The 22,762-nt window shown below is 36.3% G+C and overlaps 1 protein-coding gene across 2 annotated transcripts in view; it reads right to left on the reverse strand.

Annotated features, from left to right (window-relative positions):
- LOC150075172 (polyamine-transporting ATPase 13A3-like) overlaps positions 1-22,762 on the reverse strand; it is a 409,674-nt gene that overhangs the window by 248,022 nt on the left and 138,890 nt on the right. For both annotated transcript variants that reach the window (XM_090388296.1, XM_090388295.1), the window contains exon 9: positions 18,494-18,652. In XM_090388296.1, the coding sequence (XP_090244422.1) occupies positions 18,494-18,652 (159 nt within the window). The remainder of the gene's footprint in view (positions 1-18,493; positions 18,653-22,762) is intronic.

Below are 22,762 nucleotides of genomic sequence, written 5' to 3' on the forward strand. Positions count from 1 at the left end.
ATGGTTGAGACGCCGCAGATCGGAGTTGCAGTTCCAACACAAACCACAAATGCTTGATGAGATTGATGTCTGGGGAATTTGAAGGCCAGGGCAATACCTGGAAGTCATCCTCATGTTCTGCAAACCAGTCTCGAACAATCCAGGCGGTGTGGCATGGTGCATATCCTGCTGAAAGATGGCACCGCCAGAGAAGAAGACTGTTGTCACGAAAGGGTGTACCTGGTCAGCAGGTGATGTTTAGATAGGTGGTAGACATTAGAGTGCCCAGCACATGGATGACTGGACCCAGGGTATCCCAGCAGAACATCGCCCAAAACATGACACTGCCACCACCGGCTTGTTTTCGTCTCATGGTGCATCTAGGCACCATCACTTCCCCAGGTAAACGAAGCACATGTACCCGGCCATCCACATGGTGCAAGAGGAAACGTGATTCATCAGACCACACGACCTTCTTCCAATCATTCAAGGTCCAGCTTTGGTGCTCGCGTGTGCATTGTGGGTGCTGTCGCCGGTGAACTGGTTAGCATGGGCACTCGGAGCGGCCTGCAGCTACACAGCCCCATTTTCAGCAGGGTTCGATATACTGTGTGTTGTGACACATTACTCTCATCACCAGCATTCCAATTCCTGGTGAGCTGCACCACAGTCACTCTTCTGTTGCCACGTACTATCTGCGAGAGCATTCGCTCACCTCGAGCATCGATAAGCCGTGGTCATCCAACACCTCACAGGTGGTTCGTAGGTTCCCCTCCTTGGACCACTTTTGGTAGGTACTAATCATGGTTGACTGTGAGCACCCCACCAGCCATGTAATTTGGGATATGCTCTGACCCAGTTGTCTGGCCATTACAATTTTGTCTTTGTCAAACTCTCTTAAGTCCATTGCCTTTCCCATTTGAATAACAAGAGTAACGCTGATTAACGGAGCTCAGTATGTGTTTTTTATACCGTGTCCCAACTCACGCATTAGTTCACCAGAAGTTGCTTCGTTTTGCATAACGAGTCGCTGGTCATAATGTTTTGGCTCATCGGTGTATATATGTTATTTTATCCTCTACATTTACATCTACATTCACACGTGAAGAATTCTGTAAGGAAGGGGAGGACAGATGTTTACTAAACTCTAACAGTGAGCTAAATGATTTTGTAATAGCAGAGAGCAAAGTGGAGGTGAAATTGTTGAAGTTAAACATAAAGGCACCTGGGACAGATGGAATCTATCCAGTTATATTGAAGGAGGCAGCGAGGGAAGTAAGAAACCCTTGGCCATAATTATGAGCGCATCCTTAGATTTAGGGGAGGACCCCGTGGACTGGAGCTGTGAAAATGTATCCCAATTCACAAGGGGGGGGGGGTTCAAAGGGTGACACAAATAATTATAGACCTGTTAGTTTAACTTATGTTCTGGGGAAAATAATGGAGTCACTGGTTAAATAAAAATTGCAGGATCATCTAGACAAGACTGCAGTAAAAGTTAAGACAGCATGGGTTTGTTAAGAGGAAGTCTTGTCTGACCAATTTGATTGGATACTACGATGTGGTCAGAAAGGAACTGGATGCAAAAAATAATTTTGATTTCATATACTTGGATTTCAGGAAAGCTTTTGATACTGTTGCACCTGGAAGACTGCTGTACAAACTGGAGCAGTATGGCATTGGGGCAAGTTGCTGCAATGGATAAAGTACTACATATGGGTAGCATTAACCCAAGAGAAACATACCAACTATGTGGCACTACACTCAGAGAGGTGGAGAATGAAAAAGACCTGGGGGTAATTGTGCAGTTGAATAGGAATTTCTCTGAGCAGTGCAGATGGGCTGCCAGAGCAGGTCATGGAGTTTTGTCAATGATATATATATGAATTTTGCTAGCAGACAAGGAGGTGATTATAACTTTGTATACAGCAATGGTCAGGCCACACCTTCAGTACTGTGTATAGGCCTGGATGCCTCATTTTAGGAAGGATGTTGTTATGTTGTTTGTTATTTGGTTTTTAGGAGCATTAGCAACTAAGGCCATATTGCTCCGGGATATGGGGTGGTCATTCCCTGACCTTTCCGCATCATCCATATTTGGTGGTGACGGGCTCGAACCCCGGTCTAATGAAGAAGCGTGTGCTACACACTGCTGCTCCTTCCCACCTGGCTATGGAGGTGCTTTAGGAAGCATGTAGAGTTACTATAACGAGTACAGAGAAAGGCAACAAAATTGGTGAGAGGAACAAAGGGGTTCTTTTACCAGGAGAGGCTTAAATTCTGTCAGTTGCAGCATCTGGAGACTAGCCACCTGCAAGGTGATCTGATTGAGGTGTACAAGGGCTTGAATGGTTTGGGCTCAATGCTGATGGGATACTTCCATTTGCCGAGATTAAGAACCTGAGGGGGCATAGATTCAAATTGAGGAGAGACAGTTGTAGAATAGATGTGTGGAAGTTTGCCTTTAGCCAGCAGGTTGATTGAACAGCTGGAACAGACTTCCATCTGTTGTTGTGGAAGTTGATAGCTTAAATAAATTTAAGGCTGAACTAGACAAACAATTGAAGTGACTGGATGGATGAAATGGGAAGGTTTTTTTTTTTTTTGGGCTGATGCTCTATAAGCTTGCTTTCTTCCAACGTATGCCTCAACTAATGCTAATGCTAATGTATGTATTATTTGTTTCAGTTTTATCAACTTCTGGAGTGAATTTCAGAGAATTTCTTCAAATTCTGTTTGAGTAAGCCCACATTGTCTCAAATCTTGGCTTAGAAAATTGGCTAAGGAAGAGTATGCCTTCCTAAGCCAATTTTCAAAACTATCATAAATATAAAAAAAAAAATCTACTATTACCTGTAAACACTGTTGATATAGATGACAGTTTCAAGTACACACATACATAGACATAATTTGCTGATAACACATTGAAAAAAACCTTCAAAATGTATAAATGAATTCACATGAAAAAATGTATATTATGTGCACAGTCACAAAAGGAGGCATATCTGAACAGTCAGCACAGGAGTACAGTATCGCTTGTTTGAGCTTATAGTGGTTTGAGTGCTCATCACTGCTAAATACAGTAATTATTATATTCTTATCAAAATGATTAGTTGTAAACTGCTCTGACCTATGGGGTCTTAATGGAATAAAGAGAGAGCATTTTGGATTTGCTTATTGATTATTCTGTTGAACTCCAAGTAAATTACTAACCACATGATTCACATTCATTACAAAACATGCAGCCTTAAAAATACATTCTATTTTTAAAATTTTGGTGGAATTCAGAATTAGATGCTTCTTTTAACAAAAAATCTTTAGAGCTTTCAAAAAATGCCTATTTGCTATTTTAAATGTGAAAAAAAGGGAGAGGTGGATGTGTTTGTTAGGCTCAGAAATCAAAACCGCAAGTTCTTAAGCACAAAGGTCACAGCTGGCAAGCAAGTTTTTAAAACTGCTCTAAATTCCAGTAATCATCCTGAAAATAATAAATATTGATTTTCATTTGCATACCTGCCTAACTTTTAGAAACTGAAAATTATAAGAATTTTTTTAAGAGATCTGTTTTAGCTGGAATGCTATAGAACTGCTTTCTGGCACTGCCCAAATGGCTTTCCCAGACTTTTATTCTAAATTAAAAAGCAGCAGTGGATAGGTTATAAAAACATGTCTAAATGCACATATAAAGGGTACAGTGTGGGGGGTGGGGTTATTTTATAAAAAGTAATTAAAAAATATACATTTTTAATATAAAAAAATGGATTTTTCACAGTGGCATTCATAACAGATTGAAAATAAAGTTGGCTTCAAAAAGTGAACAATTTTGCATTATTTAACACCTTTATTACAAACATAACAATGGTGGAGAAAGTACACCAATGTACCTGCTAATATATTTTTATCATGCCTGGTAGAGGGCTAAAACATCAAAAATTAAAATGTATATTATGTTTTAAAGATATATGTACATTAGCATTAGTAAAAACTTGATACGAGAGCAAGCTTATATAGCATTAGCCAAAAAAAAAAAAAAAACCCCCCTTCCCAATTCACCCATCCATTCACTCCAAATGCTTGTCTAGTTCTGCTTTGAACTTATTTAAGTTTTGGACCTCCACTACAACAGATGGAAGTTTGTTCCAACTATCAACCACCCGCTGGCTAAAGGCAAATTTCCGCACATCTATTCTACAATTGTCTTTCCTCAATATGAATTTATGCCCCCTCAGGTGAGTAATCTGAGCAAGAGGAAGAAGAAGAAAAAGAAGAATCCCATTAGCACTGAGCTCAATCCATTCAAGGCCTTATACACCTCAATTAGTTTAGAGAACAGGCCTTGTGCATCGGATTGCATTATATCATCAAAGTTTCTTGCGATGACCGACTAACTAGTTAAAATAAATTTATTAAAATAAAATTAGATAGTATGAATCAGAGCTGTAATACTCAATATGTTCTACGTTGATAATGATATTAGTAAATTAATAAGAGGAGTTTACCTCAATATAGTACGTGGAACACTTCCGTATGATACCCTCCAGAAATTAAAACGGAAAAAACGAAAAAATTGACAACTTACCGGTACATTAAAGTAAAATATAAATAATTAAAGTAAATTATAAATAATTAAATAATCAATTTAACACAATTCAAAATCAATTCAAAACAATTAAAATTCAAATTAACGCAATTAAAAGAATCTAACGAAAATATTCAAAACGATTTTCCTTCCTGAAGCTGACAATGCTTTTCGACCGACTGTCGTGATCACAGGAATGAAAATTATCGAATCAGGCTAAACCTGCAACTTAAATAGTGATTGTGTCTTCGCGCATGCGCGTAAAGGTCCACGCATCGGAGATCAAATATGGCCGCCGAACATTAACAGAATTAATTCTGTTAATTAACAAAATTAATTAACAAAATTAATTTACTAATAAAATAAAATTATAATACATACATAAGATAAAACAGAAATAAAAGAAAAGTGTTAAAATACAATAAGATAAAAGAATTAAAATATATATAATAAAAGATTCAAGGAAGTGTTCTCCTGTGACTGTATGAGGCGTGCCTGCTTTGGCTTTGGTTTGAAAATATTGGGAATCTGGATTGTTAGTGTTCATCAAGAATTGAAAAGGATTATCATGAACAAATCCAGGCTCATGCAAGAATTAAAGAGGTTTGGTCCCTCCCCCTATATTTTCTACAGTGGTTCATGTTTTGTGTTCCCAAGCCATGCATGTGACTGAAGCGTATCATGTACGTCAGCAGAATAAATTTAACTCTTTATTATGAGAAGCATATACTGCTAGGAACACACATATGAGAGATAATTTGCAGTTTGTTTTGAACTTGAGTAGCAAACAATTATCTAAGGAGCAACATGATCTCTTGACCCTCAGCATGAAGTTTGTGGTCCTTCCTTGTAAACCTCCCATTACACATTTGGCTATGGGTGTGGAAGCATCTCTCAACAAGCTACCTGAAGAGACTGATAACATAATTCGCTTTAAAACAGCTTCGATTTTGCAGCACATCCGGCCTATTACTGATAACCTCAGACGATGTCAATGGGAAGCTCATTCTTCTTTGTGCAAAGATGGCACTATTGTAGTTTTGCCTGCAGATAAGGGGCAGCGCACTGTTATCTTGGACAAGTCTGAGTATATTTGTAAAGCCCTCGCTCTATTGCAGGATCGGGAAGTTTATGAAACTGTGCAAGACTCCCCTGTGAAAGTGTTGGAGAAGTTGGAATCCAAAGTTAATAAACTTGTGCATTCTTGGTTTTTAGCCAATAAGATTACCAAGAATGTCCGCTGGAAGCTTCATGCGACAGGTTGTCGACTCCCACAGTTTTATGGACTTCCAAAGATCCATAAACCTGATGTTCCTTTATGGCTCATTGTGTCTTGTTGTCATACACCTACCTATGAACTTTCTAAACGTGTTGCAAAATTATTAGCACCCCTTGTTGGGAAAACTGTTTAAACTGTTTCCAGTAATACGCATTTTCTGCGTATTATTAAAGATTTTATTATTTCTGAGAGAGAGGTTATGGTCTCCTTTGATGTGGTTTCTCTGTTCCTGTACAACAGGCCATTGCCTGCATGAGACGTCTTTTGAGCAGGGATGCCACATTGGGAGATAGAACCTCGCTCTCTACAGATGATATTTGTACTGCTCTCAATCTGTGTTTAACGGGGAGTGTGATCATGTTCAATGACTCTGTTTCGCCAAATACAGGGCACAGCTATGGGTGCCCCTGTTAGTCCTATCGTGGCCAATATCACCATGGAAGAACTTGAGTCAGATTTCCTTGAACTTACCAATTCCTATCACTCTCCGGTGTCGTTATGTTGACGATATTTTTTCAATTGTACCCCAGGGATCAGATCTGGGCTGCTGCAATATCTCAATTCCCTGTCGCCCGTCATTCAGTTTATGATTGAACTAGAGGTTGATAATACCCTTCCTTTTTTGGATGTGTTAGTCCAACGTGGATTCGTGTTTAGTAACTTCTGTTTTTAGGAAGCCAATGTGCACAGACCAATTAGTATTAGTATTAGTATTATACTAATACTAATACTAATTGGTACTAATACTAATACTAATTTACCAATTATGGCTCTGCGCGCGCACCCCCCTGGTCATTTACGTAGCACTAAGCGTACATTATTCTCCCATGCTTGGACGCACTCTAGTTCGACTGGTGACAGGCAATTGGAGATATCAAAAATTAGGGCAGGGCTTTCAAATTGCAGCTATCCACCTCATGTTCTAGATAGATGTGAGTTTCAGGCTCACGAATTTGTTATGAAATCTAACCCACCTCGCACCAATCAATTTATCTCTACCGCCTACATCCCCTATTATCCAAGCGTATCGGAGCGTCTTGTTAGGATTTTGCGTCTCGATCATATACAATACGTGCAACATCCGGGGAGGAAATTACAATCCATTATTTCTAAGGTGAAAACACCTGTTCCTCCTTTCCTACGGAGTGGTTCCGTATACCGTACTACGTGTCCAGATTGTGAGGGGTGTTATGTAGGTGAGTCTGGTAGAAGATTGAAAGATCGGGTTTCTGAACATGAGGTGGCTCTGTGAACTACTAATTTTGAACACTCCACAGTCGCCGAACATTATTGGGTTGAGCAGCGCAATCTTGATCCCCAACGGGATATTGAAATCTTTGACTATTCACGTGATTACTGCCAGCGCTCATGGCTTGAAGCACTACACATAGCCACCAATAATAGTACTGTGAATAGGACGAGGGGAGTACATTTACACCCTATTATAGAATGTACTGTATTGCAGTGTGATGAGTGCTGGTGATCATCATGTGTACGTAATTCTGCTTTACCGATACCAGACTCGTGATACATGATCATGCCCAGATGACTTGTGCTATTGTAACCATTAATATATACTGAAGTACACCAGTCACAGACTAGCTGATGAAGAGGCACTTCGCTTTGAAAGCTACTATATCTTTTATTATATATATTTTAACTCTTTTATCCTATTGTATTTTAACGCTTTTATTTTATTTCTGTTTTATCTTATGTATATATTATATTTTTATTTTAATAAAAAATTTATTTTAACCAGTTAGTCGGTCATCACAAGAAACTTTGATGACACCTCAATTAGATCACTCCACAGGTACCTAGTCTCCAGAAGCTAAAATTTACAGAACTTAAGCCTTTCTTGGGAATACCAACCTTTTGTTCCTCTCACCAATCTCATTGCCCTTCTCTGTACTTGTTCCAGCAGCTATACTTTCCTAAAATGAGGCCTACAGACCTGTATACAGTACTCAAGGTGCGACCTGACAACTGCCTTATACAAGGGGATAATCACCTCCTTATCAATGCTAGAAAAATTCCTGTATATCATTGACAAGACACCATGAACTAACTACTCTTGCAGACCATCTGCACTGCTCAGAAAACTTCATATTTGACTGCATAAATATGCCCAGGTCCTTTTCATTCTTAACCACCCTGAGTGAAATACCACACAGTTAATACTCTGGGGTTACTGCTACCCATATACAGTACTTTACATTTGTCAATGTTAAACTTCAGATGCCACCTCTCAGCCCATCTGCTCAACTTTTCTAGGTCCCGTTGCAGTAGCATACTATCATTACTGTCATTAACCGTACTTTTATCGCCTCCCCCATAACCATAATTTTCAATCTCACTTGAAAATTGCCCCCCACTGAGAGAAACTGATAATTTCCATAATTTCTACTCAATTTAAAAAATTGAAACTCTCAGTATACAAACAGAAGTATATTCTTTGATTTCCTACCTTTGGCGTTCAGCAAAAACTATTAATTCATTCGAAAACAGCAAAAATGTGCGACCACATATCAATTTGTGAAATTACAAGAGCAAAAAATGACAACAGACACGTTTTATCTTGTTACGCATTACTGCATTAGTCAAAATTCCTGCTTCATTTGTCTACAACGGATCAACAGACGCGGAGATATAATTGACTGATCAAGCTTACGTCGTTAGCGTTACCATGGTGATCCAAGGAGAAAATAAAAAAAGTAAACAACTTTCGTGGAAAACAAACAGTTGAGCATCATTACTTGCGAACAATATTTTGCATGCCGCTTTCACAACATTTTGCTTTACTGCTTTTCGTAATGGTTGTACGAAAGAATTGCAATCAATTGTTTTTGAAAAACTAAAATATCACATTTCCTTTCTTCAATGTGTATTGTATCTACTAACAAAAAATCAAGGAAACTGATCTATTGTAAACCACAGCGGAAACGGAAGAAAAAAAAAAGTGCCGTAAAACTGACCACTACAATGCGCATTTCATAAAAAAAAAAAAAAAAAAGTTCGCTTTATTGTAATTGTTTTTAGAGGACTAAATGGGAACAGCAGTTTCATGGATGTATATTTGATCATCTTAAGAAATTTCAAAAAAAAATTTCTATTTATAGTTGCGTTACAAACTTTGAAAACTGATGTCGATGGAGCTTCGCATGCATCTCACCTGGTGTGCAAACGAAAAAAAATACGCTACGAGTAACGCACTGTTTTCACAATCCATTACTCGTCTCGTAGTAACGGATTAGGAAATTGTAATTGTTACTGAATACTTCGATATTTCCTTGATATGCATTTGATACCATCAAAAAATTTGAGGGAAAAATTGAATTTTCATTATCACACACACGCCCCAAAAATTCGCCATAAAGTGTCATGCATTTGGATGCCTGAATTTCATTCTGAGCTGCAAATGTAATTTCACTTCTCTTGCGCTGACAGAGTAGCTGTTTGATAAAAGAAGGAAAACAGGGTTCATTTTCCTGAAATTTCCAGTTCCTTTCATTCACTTGGGGGAAAAAACCCCTTAGGGTAGATTGTCAAAGGTCCAGAGCTGTAACTACTTTGAAGTGGTTACAGTCCCTAACTTGGCAATGTTATTATGAATGAAATCCTGATCTTGGGCAATTTTATAAAAATAGTGTAATTATTATTTCTAAGTAAACAATATATTATATTATTATGATATCAAAGCAATTTATCAATGCACAATCTTTCATGAATAAGGTTTGTGTGCAGTGTATTCTTGTCATGTGCAATTGAATTTCAATATAAAGTCTTGTTCTGCAGGTATGGTTGTTTCCTGTTTTGCCTTACTGAGTTTGAACTGAAAAGGCAAGGCTTTCCAAGATCTGATTGTGTTCCCTTTTTTTATTGTAGTACTTAATTTGTCTCTTGTTTATGAAATTTTAATAGCTGTAATTTATTGATATTTTATGCAAATAAGAAAAAAAATAAGTAAATTTCGGTTGTCATATTTTTAACACAGTAAAACCAAAGGAAGTTCAAATAATTATTTTTATTCGTATCGTGATATTTTCATAGTTTGAAATGAATAAAAAAATATTATGAATTCTCAAGAACATAATTTTTGCAACTTTTCTAATTAGTTTCATCACAGATGCTGAAGTAGTAATGACCGTTTCATCCCAGATGATGAAGTAGTAATGACTGTTTCATCCCAGATGATGAAGTATTAGTAGAGGCATTTGAGGCAAGAAAGCAAGCTTATGCAGCATCAGCCAAAAAAAAAAAAAAAAACCCACTTCCACTTCACCCCTCTGTTCGTTCAAAATACCTGTCCAGCTGAGCCTTAAACTTATTTAGGCTATCAACCTCCACCACAAGGGATGGAAGTCTGTTCCACCAACCAACCACCCGCTGGCTAAAGGCAAATTTCCGCACGTCTATCCTACATCTGTCTTTCCTCAGTTTGAATTTATGCCCTCTCAGGTGATTTTTCTGAGCTAGAGGAAGAATCCCATCAGCATTGAGTAGTAATGTCTCTGTAGTAATGACATAGTAAAGTAGTAATGACTCTGTTTCATCCCAGATGATGATGAAGTAGTAATGACTGTTTCATCCCAGATGCTGAAGTAGTAATGACTATTTCATCACAGATGCCGAAGTAATAATGACTATTTCATCACAGATGCCGAAGTTGTAATAAATGTTTCATCACAGATGCTGAAGTTGTAATGAATGTTTCATCACAGATGCCGAAGTTGTAATGAATGTTTCATCACAGATGCCGAAGTAGTAATGAATGTTTCATCACAGATGCTGAAGTAATAATGAATGTTTCATCACAGATGCTGAAGTTCTCATAAGTCTATATCATCAAAGATGCCGATGTTCTCATAAGTGCTAACTTCAACTGATAAAAGAATAAAAGTAATAGAAATGATTGTAGGGAAATCTACAATTCCAGATTCTGTGGACTGTTATTAGATGCATAGGAACTGATAAATCGGCAAAAACCGTTGATGACGCTGAGTTTTGAGAAAGTGAACATATCACAGCAACACACACTGAAAGCATGACTATATTGAAAAGAATAGTCACCAAATGAAGAAAAACTGATGGCCTCCAAAATATTCACACAGCCCAAAACATTATACGTTGGCGCCTCCGTAGCCAGGAGCAGTGCACAGCACACACTTCTTAATTAGACCGGGGTTCGAGCCCGTGACCACCAAATACGGAGGATGCGGAAAGGTCAGGGACTGACCACCGCATATCCCCGGAGCAATATGGCCTTAGTTGCTAATGCTCCTAAAAACCAAAGAACAACATTATATGTCATGTCAGGTACGAAGGCTGCAGCAAGAACGCCAATCACTAGAAGATTGTCCTTTCGATAATGTAATGTTAATCCATATAGTGATTCATACCAGATGTTAGAAGAACAGATGACGATGAAATTAGCTTTCTAACAAACTTTTTTTAGGATTGTATCATTCAGGAAGTTAAAACTTGGAAAATATGTGGAATAATAATGGTTGGTTAGAAGTGACAGACTCAAAAGACAAAGAAACAGACCGATTAGCATGTATTTACAGATTTTTTTTTGCTTTTGTTTTTAGATAGATGCCTATTGTTTTCACCTATAGCGAATTTCAGCTGTGTCCATAGAGTAAAAATTGTAGAATTTATTAGTTGACCTTTGAACTTTCCACCAAACCCGAGGAGATAAAAATACAGTTTTAATAACCCTGCCAACCTTCATATAGTCTGCAAACTTAGATATTAACCCTGATATACCTTCACCAATATCATTGATAAATACCGAAAACAACAATGGGTCCAACAGCGAACCTGGGGGACTCCACTAATAACATTAGTCCCTTAATTCCATACTGCTCTAATTTGTACAGTAGTCTTCCATGTGCCACAGCATCAAAAGTTTTCCTAAAATCCAAGTATATGATATCAAAATTCTTCTTTGCATCCAGTTCCTTCGTAACCACATCATAGTATCCAATCAAATTTGTCAGACAAGACTTCCCTTTAAGAAACCCATGCTGTGTCTGATATATAACAGCAGCCTTGTCTAGATGATCCTGCATCACTTCCTTAACCAGTGACTCCATTATTTTCCCTGGAACAGAAATTAGACTAACAGGTCTGTAATTACCTGTCTCACCCTTTGATCCCCATTTGTGAATTGGAGTTTGCACATTTGCACATTTCCGGTCCATGGGGACCTCCCGTGAGTCAAAGGAAGCTGTCATAATTATGGCTAAGGATTTGCTTACTTCCTTTGCTGCCTTCTTTAATATGACTGGATAAGATCCCAACCCTCCCCAGGTGCCTTCCTTATGTTTAATATCAACAATTTCTTCTCCACTTTGCTCTGTTATTACAAAATCACTTAGCTCCTTGTTAGAGTTTGATAAACTTCCGGCATTCCCCTCCTCATGTGTGAATATAGATGCAAAATACTCATTCAGTTTATCAGCCACCTGAGCATGATCATAATAGTCAAATCATCTATGTTAAGTGGACCAATCTGATTCACCCCTTTCCTTCTAGTTTACATACATAAAGAGATTTTTGTTGTTTTCCTTTGAATCCTTTGCCAAAGATTTCTCGTAATCAGCTTTCACCTGCCTAACCTCCTTTGTGACTTGATTACAAACTAGCTTATATCTGCCATAGGCTTCTGTGTCGCCTGATAATATTATATGCATCCATGTATTTTTCTTCTCTGCCACGAGCCTCATTAATTCATCTGGCATCCATTTAGGCCTAAACCTTGAACAGTATTTCTTAGTTGGTATAAAAAGCCCAGTACCCTCCAAGATTAAGTTGCTGAAGGCTTCCCATTTAAAATTCACAGTTTGTAACATTATCAGTTGATCCCACTGTATAGAATTTAAAAACACTCTGAAACCACTCTAGTCACCTTTACGAAAGCAAAAACCCTTTCCCTTACCCCTGATGGTAGTTACATCTTTAAGTAAATCCCACATCAGTACACTGTGATCACTGCCACCTAGTGGTTCCTGTGTAAATTCTTAATGCATGAATAATCACTGCTCATAATCAGATCAAGGGTGTTACTCCCTATGGTTGCCTCTCGAACATGTTGCTATAGAATACAATCATCCAGTAAATCCACAAAAGTCTTGTTAGTGTGCGAGTGACCAAACCACAAGTTCCAGTCAATATCTGGAAAGTTAAAATCCCCTATTATAAGACAGTCTGATTTACTGGCTCATTCTATTTCTCTGCACAAATGCTCATTATACTCATCAGATTCATTAAGCCTATAACACACACACTAATTTTCCCTTTCCCAGTGCTTATGTTATACCACACTGATTCAACATTGCATTGTAAACCAATGTCAATTGGATGCACTTCCTAGATTTTATGTGTTTCTTAACTAACAGCATAACTCCTCCTCCATTCCTGTTCTGTCCTGTCTATCCTTTCTGTACACATTGTACTCCCCAAATTCCTATTCTGCACTGCTTACATCTGTATGGGACCACGTCTCTGATATCCCAACGATATCCGCTTTTGATGTCTTGACCAGCACTCAACTTTATTAAAAATCAAATATGTTACATATACAGTTTCTTCTTCTTTCTTCTTATATCATAACTTATGATATAAGAAGCTCAGAAAACAAAAGAATACATAGACTATCTTTTTGTTTTCTTCTCAACACTTATCACAATGGTGGATAATAACAGATAAAAAAGTTATACAATCACACAGTTGGAGTTACACAGGTATTCACAAAGTAAATGAGCAAATACACACCACATATGATAGCATTAAAATATTTATAATAGAAATTTTTTTATACAAAGTTAAAATACAGTAAAACAAAAGTAATGCACTACAAAAAGTTTTCCATGATAAACATTTTAATGCTATTGTAAGCAGTGCATATTTTTTTTCAGTTACTAAATGAAATCATTTTTCCCATCGTAATAGTCATGTCACACTGACACAAATAAAAAGGCACATACCCACAAGGTTTGTTCAAAAATTTTAGTGAATATTGCAAAAAATTAATTTTATTCAATTAAAATTTTTTACATTGTTAATATTCTTCAATATAATTTCCACTTACAAGCACACACTTGTTCCATCATGCTTGCCACTGATGAAAGCATTTGTGGAACTTTTCTTTGTGAATGATTTTAGCCAGCCTGCCGTGTTTAATGGCCCTCTTGAATCAACTCAAATCATTTTCCTTCTTTCTGTATCCTATTTTAATTTTGAGAATAGCTAAAAGTGATATAATGCCAAATCAGGAGAATAAGGTGGGTGCAGCATGAGAGGAATGTTCTTGTTAGTCAAAAATTGCAAATGACAGGTAACACAGTACAATGTCATGGTGGAATTAACTATTTTGCCATTTATGGAGGATTACATCTCTCCACCATTTTAAAATTGGTTGGTTGTCAGCTGCACTGTTCAAACAAGATGAAATGAGCACTCAATGCTGTCTTTGATCTGTCTTGAGAGAGAATGTGTAGAACAGACTTGGCACTCACTTGCCCCATACCTAAATCCTCAATCAAAATCACCTAGATTGCTCCTGGAAATTTCAAATGATCAAATTTAAACCCACAAAACTTTTGAAACCATTTACCCTAATTTTTTTTTGTCATAACATTCCCCAAACTGTAACAAGCATTTCATGTGTTTTCATAGCTGACTTTCAAATTTACAAAAAGTTTAATATTCACTCATGTTCAAATTTTGTCATTTCCAGTAAAATGAAAATAAAACAGCTTGTCAGTAGACTGGTGTATAACAATGTATTAAAATCTGGGGTGCATATGCTAAAGAGATGGCATCATAAGCCCTATTCATGATTGTTTAGCTACCAATATGCATCCATGAATTACAAGATCATTCAAATTTAAACCCTTAAATACTTTTCTCATTTGACATTGTAATCATCTGAAGTAACCACAATGGTGGATAATAACACAACTTTTTACCACAACCACAACTTTTTCGCATTAAATCTTGACTGTAATGAACTAGGACTTCTTTCACAACCATTCAAAGTACTTATAATGAACAATGAATGATTTTTTTTTTTTTTTTTTTTTGATTTGGTAGTTGTTGGCGCATCGGCTTCTGTGGCCATATTGCACCTCCCAAGGTTTTTGCAGTACTTTGATCCAAGCCCGAGGCGGGAATCGAACCCGCGACCTTTGGGTTGCCGGGTAGGTACTTTACCCACTCGGCTAGCCCGGTCAGCACAATGAATGAATGATAAGGCATTAGATGATGGCAAAGGACCAAAATGAAAATGAACACATGATCACTATACTTAGGTTAAACACGATCAGGGCCACCTAATGGCAGCTTTTAAACATATACCATTAAATTCAGTAGGTCCATAATTGAAAAAAATAAATAATACATTTATATACAGTGGATGCTGCTTATTGTGATCACTTCAAGACACAGCTTAATTGATAAAAATAACTTGATGATAATAACCTATGAAACAAGAATGTAGCTGTTCAGCATTATTTACAGATGAAAAGCAGAAATGTATAGATAAAAAGGCTAAAGTGGACATAAAAAAAAACAAAAAAAAAAAAAAAAACAATACAATCAAGTAATATAAAATACTGTAATTTGACTGTCTACTATGAGAAAGAAAGAAATAAAAATGAAACTGTCAATGTATCTGGAAATCCACACAAACCATTAAAGATAAATAAAGTAGTAAAATCAAAAATAGGTTGATGCTCTACTGTAAAACAATTAGACTGGTGGGAGTACAGAGAAAGTAATGTCTATCATGGAGCAATGACACTGACAACCATACAAACTATTATGAAGAAACAGCAGTAACTAGATACACAACGTGTCAGAGTTTAAAAAAAATTAGGATATTACACAATCACTTCCACTTCACATGCGTAAATTGCAGTAAGGCAAAAGAGCAATAACAAAAACCAAAATGCTGATTACAATAAACATTTTTTTCTATGTATTAGTATACATCACACAAGGACTTCAAAAAAGAGAAACATTACATGTGATCACAATAAGTGGTATACTCTGTATTTAAAAAAATAATACAAATTTGACTAAAAATCAGAAGCAAACTAAACTCATCAAAAAACACACAACTATTGGAAACTCCTGACTAAATTGAAAGAATTCACAAGTAAGAATTTCTTTTGATATAACATCAGAGTGGCGAATCTTATTTGGGAATAAAAGCACCTTATCTATTTCTTCCCTCTTGTCTATTATCATTTACCTTGATGCAGTAAAGTATGCCAAAAATTCCTCTCCACTGAGCAATGCTGCGAGCCTACATCTCCTTCCCATTATTTTGAATGCATGAGTTCCTTCATTCTTAAAATCTGAACCTAATGTTAATAAATATTAAATCTTAAATATTTAAAAACTAATAATATTAAATCTAAGGAATTGCATCCAGACAACATGCATGGACAGTGCAATATTAAGTCAGTTTGGTGTGACATTAGTACTAGAAAAACAAAACCAAACTATATAGAGAGAGCCAATAAATTAGAATGTCTTATAATGGGGGATTTTAACTTTGATGTTGACTGGAATTCGTGGGTTGGTCACTCACACACTAGCAAGACATTTGTGGATTTATTGGATGACTTTTCTATATCAGCATATTAGAGAAGCAACAAGAGAAGTAGTACTCGTGATCTGGTTATCAGGAGATATTCTTCATGCATTAAGAACCTGCATCATTATGATTACTACCACTCAGTGGGTGACAGTGATGACAAGTGTACTGATGTGAAATTTACTTAAAGACAACTGTTTTCGAGGGGAAAGGAAAAGGCTTTTGTAAGGGCGACTACAGTGGTCTCAGACAGCTTTTAAATTCTATGCAGTGGGACCAACTGATGACATTACCAACAGTAAATTCTAAATGGGAAGCATTCATGGAAAATCACCACAGAAGTTACAATGCTTTTCATACCAATTAAGAAATACTGTTCAAGGCTTAAACTTAAATAGATGTCAACTGAACTGATGGCACTTGTGGCAGAGAAGAAAAATGTGTGTGATGCATATAAATTATCAGATGATACAGAAGCTTATTTTTTTTTGTTATTTGTTTTTTTTTAGGAGCATTGGCAACTAAGGCCATATTGCTCCGGGATATGCGGTGGTCATTCCCTGACCTTGCCACATCCTCCGTATTTGGTGGTGACGGGCTCGAACCCCAGTCTAATCAAGAAGCATGTGTGCTACGCACTGTTGCTCCTTCCCACCTGGCTACGGAGGCGCACAGAAGCTTATGATAGATATAAACTAGTCTGTATTCAACTCACAAAGGAGGTTAGGCAAGCTAAGGCATATTACGAGAAGTCTCTGTCAAACAATGCAAAGATTTCTTTGTTATATTAACAGTAATCGAATCACATAGGTCCACTTGATGTCGACTGTCTAACTACTGATGATCCTCCTCGGGTTCCTGACAGAACTGAATAGGTACTTTGCATCTATATTCACAGATAAAAAATTGATTAGGGAAGCGGATGCCAGAAGTTTATCAAGCCTCTAACAGCAAGCTAAATGATTCTATAATAACTGAAAGGAAAGTGGGAGAGAAACTGTTGAAGCTAAACATAAAAAAGGCACCTGGAATAGATGGGATCAATCCAATTATATTAAGGAGGTAAGTAAACCCTAAGCTATAATTATAAGGGCATCCTTGGATTAAGGGGAGAGGGGATACCTTTGCATTGATTGGGGATACCTTTGCATATGTCCCTACTGGACATATGCAAAGGTATCCCCAATTCACAAAGAGGGATCGAAAGGTGATACGAGTAATTACAGACTTGGTAGTTAACATCTGTTCCTGGAAAAATAATGGAGTCACCGGTTACAGAAGTAATGCAGCACTATCTAGACAGGAATGAAATTATACTGCAGTCACAGAATGTTAAGAGGCAGTCTTGTCTAACTGATCTAATTGGATACTATGATTGTTATTTGGTTTTTAGGAGCATTAGCAACTAAGGCCATGGATACTATGATAAAATAACAAAGGAACCGGATGCAAAAGATAATTTTAATATCATACACTTCAATTTCAGGAAGGCTTTTATTACTGTTGCAAATAAAAAACTGCTGTACAAAACTGGAGCAATATTTTAAGTTTTGAAAAATGTCAACAAAGAAAATCTTGATTATTGGTAGAAAAGCAAGTCAGGTGAACCAGGCTTTCAACATATGAGTGATGCAGTTATTATTACTGCTACTGTGAGACAAAATGAAGAGGGAAAAATTAGCATATTAATCACAGCACAGCACTAGTCTATGTTGGCACTTTGTCACAATACATGAGTTAGTAGGGCTTTGAATATAATAACTTCACAGCTGAAAAGAAACAATGATGTCAGCAAACATTTTAAGGATTCACAAAAACAAACCAATACTACAAATTATATAATTCAGTAATGTGGATATATGTATAGTATAAGCCATTATAGGTCAGAATTATTTCTAAAATATTTAAGAACATAATAAACTATAAAATTTCTTATTATCCATGTTTGTAAATTATCCCTGCATTTGCATGGAAAATCAAGAGTACCCTATATTGCCAGAAACCAATTATTATTTTTTTTTTTTTTAAGGTGACAAAATTTAATTACCTGTGCGAAAAACAATAGCTTTAATGCAGGAATCCCCAGCAGATCTCGCATGAAGAACTTCAGTGCCACAAAATAAGGTATTTCTTTTATGAGTTGAAGTTGAGTAACCAATACTGTGATCATTTGCAATAGGCACTTTTGAAATAGGAATACTTTCGCCTAAAATAAAGAGCAAAAATATATAGCAGCTATTATGATACAGAAAAGTTCAAACTGTAATTTAAACAATATCATTTCTTTGATCCATCTAATTATTTTTAATAATGAAAAATAATGGAAAAACAAAATTAAAAATTTGTTCTAAGTATGTGTATATAAAGCTGATATACAAGGGAGGTTGAAAGGTTTCTAGCCTCTTTATTGAAAGCATACTGGAAAGTTGTGAAACCCATTCATTTTTTCAACATAGTTCCCTATTAAGTCAACATACTTTCTGTCACAACCCACTAACTTTTGCAACCCACTAAAATAAAATTTCAGAAGATTTTTACTCAACAAGTTGTTGACTGTTCACAGTTGGTGACTGTTTCCATCACAGCATTGTCACTGTTGAATTTCTATCCTTTTAAGTCCTTTTTGAGATTTGGAGTTTTTTGTTTTTTTTTTTGTTGGCGCATCGGCTTCTGTGACCATAATGCACCTCCCAAAGTTTTTGCATTTTACTCTGACCCAAGCTCAAGGCGGGATTCGAACCCGCGACCTTTGGGTTGCCAGGCAGGCATGGAAATAGAATATACAGGCACTCCAGGATTTACGTAATACTCGACTTACGTAAGCGTTAGCCGGCTGGTGCAAACTGAAAAAAAAAAAAAAAAAAATATGGAAACGTATGTTCGTAAGAATAAATGGAGTTATTGCAGAAATATCGTAATGTGAATCCAATAACACATTTTTTTTTTTTTGGTAATTCGTTCCTTCTGAGGAACGAATTACCAAAAAAACAATTCGTTGAAATTCTCGCTATATAACTCTCTAAAAGGTTGTTTTTATAATGGAAATTGTATTAGTTTTATATAAATTTATGTTAAATAAGCACAACACAAAAATCACTTTTAACTAAAGGATGCAAAAACAAAACATGTAACCAACACATTTACAAACACTACTATTAGCTGAGAGGAAGGTCTATGCGGTCCAGCAGGAGAATGCACTACACTTTCATTGTTATCATATGTTCCGTTATAACAATCAATTCTGAACGCCTTTGTGATATTTTTCTAAAGCACATTTCTGGAGGTCACAACCATAAAACAATTTGCACTCTCAGGTTTATTGGGCTTTTCTGTTAGTGAAATCTATTATAAACGGGTGGTAAACTCAATCTAATTGCATTTGCGATAATACCGATAACTGGAATTGTGTGGGTTTTTATTATTAACTCTCAGGTTTATTGAGCTTTTCTAATTGCATTTGCAATAATACTGATAACTGGAATTGTGTGGGTTTTTATTAAGGTGAAATGTGTTTACCCTTCACTGAAATCTTCAAAAAAAAAAAAAAAAACCACAAATAAATTTTCAGATGTTTCTCTTCATTCCTATTTACTTATTACAATGACGAAGGGAAAGCAACCAATGGAAAGTGCAAGTGGTGGCAGTGCCAAGAAACAAAAGAAAACTGATTTAGAAATGAAGATGAAAATTATTAAGAAGTAAGATGGAGGACAAAGTTAGTTATCTATTGCACGGGAAGTAGGTCTCGCTGCTTCAACAATCAATACTATGTTTAAAGGACAGTGCACGTATAAAAGAACATGTTAAAGGATCAACACATTTAAGATCAACAGTGATCAGAAAACAGCATTCAGGTGCTATATCGAAGATGGAAAAGCTATTAATAATATGGATGGAAAATCAGATTCAGAAACAAGTGTCTCTAAGTCTAATGGCCATTCAAGCAAAAGCAAGAAGTATTTATTAAATATATTAAGGATAAGTACAGCAAACCCCAAGCCAAGTTCATGACAAGCAATGGGTGGTTTAATATGTTTAAGCATCACACTGGTTTCCACAATGTTAAAGTAAAATTTTTGTAATTGAATGTAATTTTGTACACTTTTGAAATTTTTGCTGCACACAAGATAAAAAAATTTAATAAATAATTCTATTTACATGTTCGTCAAACATATCTTTTTTGCTTCAATCAAATTCAGTGTGCATAGTCGAGTGGGAACCAGACAAGTTCAAAGCTGCTGACTTTTTTTTATTTATTGATTTGAAAATTTTTTTTTTGTTTAACTTTTGATTTAAATTTAGTACTACAGCATTTTTTTGTGATTTTCTGATTAATTTGGTGCATTTATTCTTTACTTGGCCTTTTAATTGCATAGAAAACTACAGTCAATTTCTGCCGGCATTGAATCGACAGTAGCATTTGTGTCTGCCGCCATTGTTTTCATATTGATACAGCGTGTAATCAGTATCAGCAAAGGATTATAAACTATAAATTATAGCACTACTTAGCTCTTTAAATAATTTAACTTGTCACATAGATCGCAACATATGACAGTAATATTCGTAGAGCTTTTAGAATTGGTGATTTGGCATAGGTTGCTAGCGTGAGAGTTAGAATCACGTGGGTTGCAATATATTGTTAAATTTATTATCTATTACAACTACTTAGATTTTACAAATGTAACGTTTAAACTTAATACATATAACTTAAGCTTGATAGGAGATACGAACGTAACTCGGTGGGAGATAAAACTCAATACTGAAATATGTATATATATATATATATAGACGTAAATTCAAAAGGTATTATTTGCATAAATAATATTTTAACATTTTTTTCGAAAATACTTGTCTATCTTGTAGCAGACTGCAAAGATACAGCTAGTAAGTGTATATTTTGTATTTATTTAAATGCATGTTGTTACAATTAGCAGTCAATGTCTGGCTATTTAGCTAATTGGAGATGAAGTTAGGAAGGTACTTAGGATAGTAATAGACACTCCTGCCCTCATATTGCACAAACAGCCCAGAGTGTTGAAGAATTTTAGGGGTACTTTTCACTTTCCTACCCCTATGGGTATGGGCTTGGCACACCCAGGGTCCTCAGCTGGATATCATCATTCTTCTCTTTCTTGGTGATTTCCTTCTACTTCTCTCTCTCTCTCTCTCTCTCTCTCTCTCTCTCTCTCTCTCTCTCTCTCTCTCTCTCTCTCTCTCTCACACACAGGGTAACTCAGAAATTTTTTTTGGCTGGTGCAGCATAAGCCTCAGGCTTCCTTGCACCATATGGCTAATAATAATAATAATAATAATAACTGAATGCAACCCGTTGACCATGTGAGGTACGAGAGTGCAGAGTTAGTCAACCTAGGACGAGGGTTGCCGGTGCGGACGTGCCTTTCTGCTGCTCTTGGAACAGAGAAGTTTTTTCTGATTTATTTTCTGCTTTATTAGTTTAAATTGACATATTAACTTATTTTCTAGAGTAGCTTTATATTCCTATTTACGGTACTTAAGTTTAAAGTAACTTAGATAGAGATTTTGTAGGTATTACTTAGTATCGGAAAGGGTATCAAATCCACGTGTTTACCGTTCGTAAATAGCCGCCATTGTTACGGGAAAATTAATCAGTAAAATCTATTAATCTTGTCGAACTTCATTGGCAATTAAATTGTAATTTTAACTATACATATAACCACTTAGGTTACGTAACATAAATAATTAGTAACAATAAATAATTAATACATAACTTGATACGGAAGTTATATAAAGGGATTTCGTAGGTAACACTCATTACTGAAACAAATATTTCGTAGATAACACTCGTTACTGAAACAAATATTTCGTAGATAACACTCGTTACTGAAACATAAATATTTCGTAGATAACACTCGTTACTGAAACATAAATATTTCGTAGATAGCACTCGTAGATAACACTCGTTACTGAAACATAAATATAGCGTTATAACTGTGTTGGGATACAAGTTTAGGATTTAATTTTGTACTGAAATTGAAATTTTATTGAAAGTAAATCGAAATCATGACTCAAACCAGAGCAGCAAAGCAAAAGGCTCAAGCTAATTGGAATGCTGTGGCTCAGGGGAGAACTGAGGGGGGCAGTTGACCCCTGAATCACAGCCTTTTAAGATGCACTATTTGCTTGATGTTTGCGGAGCAGTCAGGTATGGGACATGATACTGCCATGGGGGATGTCTTTGTATGTGTGCAATGCAAGGAGTGTAAGGAAATCAGGCGACAACTCAGCGTTGTTATGGGCCTATATGAGAGATTGAAGGACAGGGTGGATGCCCTCG

This window comes from Mastigoproctus giganteus, chromosome 14, assembly GCF_048544385.1.
Source record: "Mastigoproctus giganteus isolate SK-2022 chromosome 14, ASM4854438v1, whole genome shotgun sequence".
Lineage (NCBI taxonomy): Eukaryota > Metazoa > Arthropoda > Arachnida > Uropygi > Thelyphonidae > Mastigoproctus > Mastigoproctus giganteus.